Source organism: Xenopus laevis, chromosome 1S (genome assembly GCF_017654675.1).
Source record: "Xenopus laevis strain J_2021 chromosome 1S, Xenopus_laevis_v10.1, whole genome shotgun sequence".
In the NCBI taxonomy this organism is placed as follows: Eukaryota; Metazoa; Chordata; class Amphibia; order Anura; family Pipidae; genus Xenopus; species Xenopus laevis.
The window spans coordinates 60,716,763-60,723,081 of record NC_054372.1 but is presented as its reverse complement, the minus strand read 5'-3'; the positions used below and the strand labels follow the sequence as shown (position 1 = coordinate 60,723,081).

At 34.3% G+C, this 6,319-nt stretch overlaps 1 protein-coding gene and 1 long non-coding RNA gene across 2 annotated transcripts; one reads left to right on the top strand and one right to left on the bottom strand.

Annotated features, from left to right (window-relative positions):
* The first annotated feature begins 1,007 nt into the window (after positions 1-1,007).
* Positions 1,008-3,064, top strand: LOC121399309 (G protein-coupled receptor kinase 5-like). The gene is made up of 3 exons (XM_041579655.1): positions 1,008-1,088; positions 1,747-1,809; positions 2,360-3,064. The coding sequence occupies exons 1-3, from the start codon at positions 1,015-1,017 to the stop codon at positions 2,523-2,525; spliced, it is 303 nt and encodes a 100-aa protein (XP_041435589.1). The 5' UTR covers positions 1,008-1,014; the 3' UTR covers positions 2,526-3,064.
* A 9-nt stretch (positions 3,065-3,073) lies between these two features.
* On the bottom strand, positions 3,074-5,721 carry LOC121399310. The gene is made up of 3 exons (XR_005964902.1): positions 5,009-5,721; positions 4,262-4,327; positions 3,074-3,392 (listed from the first exon to the last, which is right to left on the bottom strand). It is a non-coding gene; the product is annotated as an uncharacterized LOC121399310 (long non-coding RNA).
* Positions 5,722-6,319: the final 598 nt, after the last annotated feature.

Below are 6,319 nucleotides of genomic sequence, written 5' to 3'. Positions count from 1 at the left end.
CACATTCACGTTCTGTCTGCCTAACAGATTCAGTTTTTCATACATATACCTTCAAATCCTTGCACTAATCTTCTAACCCACCCATACATGTTGTCTTCCCCTTACACATACCAACCAAATCATCAGTACTAAACATCACACACTTCCTGCAATACAAAGCTCCATACTGCTTTTACTCCATACAAATGTACCGGTTACTATCCCTAATCTAACTGCACTGAACTGATAACAATGGCTGCTTGTTAGCTGTGGCTTCCTACACATTTGTTACAAAATGAGGGGTGCCATTTTACTGTGTTACTTTATTAACATGATTCTAAGACAATCCCATGAAGAATAAACCCAAATTTTACAAGTAGCCACAAACAAGATTTGAATAGACCCGACTGCTCATTCTGCAGTTAGAGATAAGCTGGGTATTGAGCTATTTATGACATACATAATATAGGTATGGTATCCGTTATCCAGAATGTCCAGGACCAAGGGGTTTCCAGATAATGGTTATTTACGTAATTTAGATCTTCATACCTTAAGTCTACAAGAAAATCATGTAAACATTAAATAAACCCAATAAACTGGTATTGCTTCCAATAGGGATTAATAATATATTGGTCTGAATTAAGTACAAAGAACTGTTTCATTATTACAGGGAAAAGGGAAATAATGTTTAAAAATGTGGATTATTTTATTATAATGGAGTCTATAGGAAACAGCCTTTCCATAATTCAGGGCTTTCTGGATAACAAGTTTCTTGATAATGGAACCCATATCTGTACATAATAATCTTTGCCCAAAGAGTATTGTGACTCCATATACAACTAGAATGGGGCCTTCTATTTGGGTAAATCAATTCTGATGAGACTGTCTTTTTTCCATCTTATTTTATATGTTATTGTACAATCTAATAATTCTAGTTCTACTATCCTATAACAATTTTCAGATTTCTGCCATTTCTTCCTATTTTTTAATCTCTTTTTATGTTTTCTATTTAACTAGTCGCACGCCTTCCTCGTGATGGAGTTTGTCAGTGGGGGCTGCCTGTGGGATCAGCTGGTAAAGAACGACCACCTAGAGATGAGCAGAGTTTTGTAAGTGAGATTATCAGTTTCTCGTATTTCATTAAATGCCCCAATATGTTGCAAGCAGGGGTAAAAAAAAGAGAAACCTTATCTTTGATTTATACAGATGGAATTAGGTAAAGTTTTACAGTAATATTATTACAAATAAGGGGTCTTACAAGACGCTAACAAATAAGAGGATAAAAACTATTTAAGATGCACATTTCCAAAGATAACATCATAAATGGACAGTAACACCAAATAGTGACAATATTTTGAAGACAGTGTAAAAAAAGTCATAAAGTTTGCACAAATTCTAGTAATCTAAGAAAGAACATGTTTGCCCTCTGACAGGCTACCAGTAAATCCTACCTGCTGATTGGTTGCAGCTTTTATATGCAGTGATAGATTCTATGTCTGTCCAATATCCGGTGATCTTTTCTTTTCACAATAACTGTTGGCCTCCTTTTATATACTGTACATACAGACCTGCAATATAAGCATGAGCTCAATTAAAACAAGTTATATGTTGCATTAATGTTTAGAAAAAAACTTGGATTTAACACACTAGAAATATTTTACTCAAATGGAGTAATTACTCTTACTGGAAAAATAAGATAATTCTCAAGGGAGTTATGATATTAATTCATGATGAGGTTATTCTGTAATTTTTATTCCCTTTATAAAGGTTTTATTCAGCAGAGATGGCATGTGGCCTGGAGTTCCTGCATAGTAGAAACATCACTCATCGGTAGGTATTACTCATTTATTTCAACTCTGGTCTCTTGCTACTGACTATATTGTATTCTGTACTGTATATTGTGATCCACTTTTAAACTCTTATTGTACAATGGCAGGTTTGCAATATTCATAATGAAAGTATGAAAGTAATAAAGGCAATCCTCTCAAATGCCTCTTATTCACACCAGACCCTTTAGATTTAAAATCTTTCTACCTATACTTCTCCTGGTGTGGATTTTTATATTACAAAAAATGTAAAAAAAAAAAAAAAAAAAAAAGGGAATGAGCTGTAATGCTTTACTTATATGCCATTTCATAAGTATTAATTTAATGGAGCAATACATCTTGCTTATAGAGCTGCCATTTAGCCAAGTAACACCTGTGAATTTAGTAGCTGACACTCTTGTGTTATATTTGCACAGTGCAATTACCAAACAGCAGCGTGTTTTTGATTCAATGGTTTAAGAAGCAGATTAAAGCAGACACAGACATTCATGGCTTCCTTTCCATAACTTCTTGCCTTTTGTGTAATAACTAATTGCATTAAATCTATATTCCAGAGATCTGAAACTAGAAAATATTTTGCTGGACCAACAAGGCCACATCAAAATATCAGATTTTGGCCTAGCAGTAGAAACATCATTTGGAGAAAAAATCACCGGTGAGACAGGAACCCTAGGCTACATGGCACCAGAGGTGAGGAATGCAGTTCTAGTGTACTTTTAGCATAGATCCTGCAACAGAACCAATGCCTGGGGAATACCCTCAAAATATTGTGATTATGATGTATATTTCAATCAGAAGCGGTTATTCACAATTATTGGGATACCTAGTAAAGCTAATGTGTAGTGAATGGCACAACTGCAATTAATACATTGCACTTGAAATGGCTGCAAACTTGGCCTTTGATCTGAACATTTAATCTGACCATTTACTTTAATAGGTGACATTAAATGAGATGTAAAATTAAACTTTTGTTAAAAGACAAAATCTAAGCTAATTTTTAATACATGTAAATTGAAAATTCACAGCTGTTTCTACTGATTTAGTATTGTTAATGTTTTCAGATTTGCATAGCCTTTATAGAAAGCCACATAATCACAAGACTAAAATTATTAAAATGTCAAAAAGTCCATATAGATAGTGACAAATGGGGAGTTATTATACTATAAACATCAATGAAAAATCATTTCATTTTGACTATGGCTAGAATGTTGCACCAATTCAGCGTATCTGTTTTGTGAGACACAAAGTGCAACATGTAAAGAGAAAGGCTAAATATAACCCTTTCTATTTAGATATTGCACTTGTATCTCACAAAACAGATACGCCAAATTAGTGCAACATTCTAGCCATAGTCAAAATGAAATTATACAATTAACTAGATGAATCTATCTATCTCTACTCAAGATCTTTCAAGAAGAGGGGTATGATTCAGCAGTGGACTGGTGGTCCTTCGGGATCATCACATGTGAAATGGCCACAGGAAGGTCCCCATTCTTTGATGGCCATGACAGAGAGAAGGTCATCACGTCCACCATCTGCGATGAGCCTGAGATACCAGATTGGCTCAGTATAGATCTGCAACATCTTCTGCAAAAGGTGGGTATGAGCAGAGTTAAAGAGAAATTCTAACATTTATAAACATACAGAAATGTTCAGTGTCTATGATTTTAGACGTTTTAACTATAGGGGCCTATTTGTTATGCTGTGTAAAAAAGCATTTGCAGAAAAAGGGGTGTAAAAAAACTATGTAAAATAAATGGTGAATTTATCAAGGTGTGTTTTTTACACCATGCAAACGCCTCTACCACTGCTACTGATAAATGTGCTGCCCTCACTTGTTGAAAAGCACATAGATATCATTAACATTTAGGGGCCCATTCACTAAGTTCGAGTGAAGGAGTAGAGGAAAAATAGTTCAAATTTCGAATGTTTTTTTTTGGCTACTTCGACCATCGAATTGGCTACTTCGACCTTTGACTAAAACCTTCGAATCGAACGTTTCGAACTAAAAATCGTTTGAATATTCGACCATTCGATAATCGAAGTACTGTCTCTTTAAAAATTTCTTTGACCCCCTAGTTCGCCACCTAAAACCTACCGAGGCCAATGTTAGCCTATGGGGAAGGTCCCCATAGGCTTGCTAACAATTTTCTGATTGAAGGATTATCCTTCGATCGATGTATTAAAATCCTTCGAAACGTTCGATTCGAAGGATTTAATCATTCGATCAAACGATTATTCCTTTGATCTTTCGATCGAACGAATTGTGCAAAATCCTTCGACTTCGAAGTCGAAGGATTTTAATTTGCCAGTCGAATATCGAGGGTTAATTAACCCTCGATATTCAACCCTTGATACATCTGCCCCTAAAAGTAAATTCACATGCACCAGGATTGTTTTAAAGTGAAAGTAATTTTCTTTCTGTTTCACTTTAGCTACTGATGAAGGATCCGCACCGGCGTCTGGGAGTGTATGGAGACATACGATACCACCCATTCTATTCTTCCATCAATTGGGTGGAACTGGAACAAAAAAAGATACCACCACCTTTCCAGTTAACAGAAGTAAGTACATGATTGCTGAATACTTATTAAAGTCAGGAAAAGGGGGAAGATAGGGAAAGATAGGCAAAATGGTGGTGCAGTACTGAAGTAGAAGATCCTAGGCCTGTATATGTTGTTCTGAGGGAAATTCCTATGTATTGGCACAAAGCCTGCTTTCTAGCCATCAGCCATTAACTTTGGTTTAGTGACAGGTAAATAATAAACAGAGCCCCCCCAAATAGGGATGTTTCAGAATATCAATGTGTACATCATGAAAATGGTATAATAAGGTGAATATGCCTATAATTACTAGAATAAAAACAAATTACATGAGGGGGTAGCTGCAGGGCTTATGAAGAGCCACCTTCATCTAAAGGGGTGCATCATCCACAAATATTGGCATCAATTATAGAAAATATGGATATCATTTAGACTCAATGGGTTAACCCATTGTATGCCCAAGCTATCCATACAGTACATTTTGTCTTCAACTATTACTAATTATTAGATTATAGCCTTTCTGCAATACTGTTAACAATAATGGACACAATGTCTTTCTTGCAGCCATCAAGTGAAGACGTCACAAAGTGCAAAGGAAAGGGACTGTCATCTTTCCTGGATATTAATGAGCCAGAGCAGACAGAGCACAACATTCCACACCTTTCTTACTTAGGTTGCTCTTGGCAGAAGGAGTGAGCAGACTTGGTATCTCGGAGGCTCATCCATGCATCTGATCCACCTGATGCACCTAGATCATAGCATCCTCATCATCACCTGCTCCAGCACCGCTTGATGTCGTCCATCAGTCCTGCATCGAGGAAAAAAGATTGTTTTAAATAGGAAAATAAATAGAGATAGGCATAGGATTAGTTGTATAAATAAGATAAAAAGTTATAAGTTATTAAAAGTTATAATTCATTTGTGAAAAAACATAGGCATGGGAATAAGAAATAAGGATATAAGTAATACATTAAAAAAGGGGGGGAAAAGGCAAATATTTTAAATAAGATTAACTAGTATAAATACAGGGAAAGTAATAAGGGAAGGGGTAAAGGTGATAAGATTTAATAAAAATAGAAGGGGAATAGGGGATAAGGACATGGGTAATATTATTATATAACATTTATGAGAACAAATAGAAATATACAAAAAGATAGAGATAATATAATTATATAAATATTAGTAATTATAGAGATAGAAACATAGTAGGGGAATAAGGGTATAGCTAGTATATCTAGTTGAGTTAATATAATTTAATAAGATTTATTAATACAAATAGGTATAAAACAGGCATGGGAATAATACAGGGTTATGGGAGATAGCTCATAGTACAAGTTGATCCAGGGACTAGTCCGATTGCCATTTTGGAGTCAGGAAGGAATTTTTCCCCCTCTGAGGCAAATTGGAGAAGCTTCAGATGGGGTTTTTGCCTTCCTCTGGATCAACTAGCAGTTAGGCAGATTAAACCTTACTTACTATGTAATACAAAAGGGAATGGGTAATATAATAGATATAAAGGTTATAGTATAATTAGATATAGCTACAATATAAGAAAATGAAAATCGTAATTTAAGTAATAGGTAAAAGTAATATATTTATATCAAATAAATAAAAGTTAATAGGAACAGAACTATAAATATCATTAAACAGTTCAAGTTAATATATTTATATCGGGTTAAACGGGGAGTAATACAGATTACAGAAATTATTATTGTTCAATTTATATTTATTATGTATTATTAATATAAACTATTTAATTAAAGGTATGTTATTTAGCTAATGATTTTCATGAATAATAAGGTCTAATAAGCAATGTAATTATATGGGAAGTGTTACTGAATGTCAATCTCAAAAGAAACTAGAATCAAGTTATCAGTTAATAAATATATAAAAAAAAAACCTTGCATTGTTTTCAGTTTCTTTCTCACTACAAGCACAAATGTTTGGATTTTCTTACAATGTATACGTGTA

Coding starts and splice junctions, on each gene's coding strand:
- LOC121399309 (XM_041579655.1), top strand. CDS start 1,015: ATGGAGTTTGTCAGTGGGGGCTGCCTGTGGGATCAGCTGGTAAAGAAC. Junction 1,089..1,746: donor CTAGAGATGAGCAGAGTTTT/GTAAGTGAGATT, acceptor CCCTTTATAAAG/GTTTTATTCAGCAGAGATGG. Junction 1,810..2,359: donor AGTAGAAACATCACTCATCG/GTAGGTATTACT, acceptor TCTATATTCCAG/AGATCTGAAACTAGAAAATA.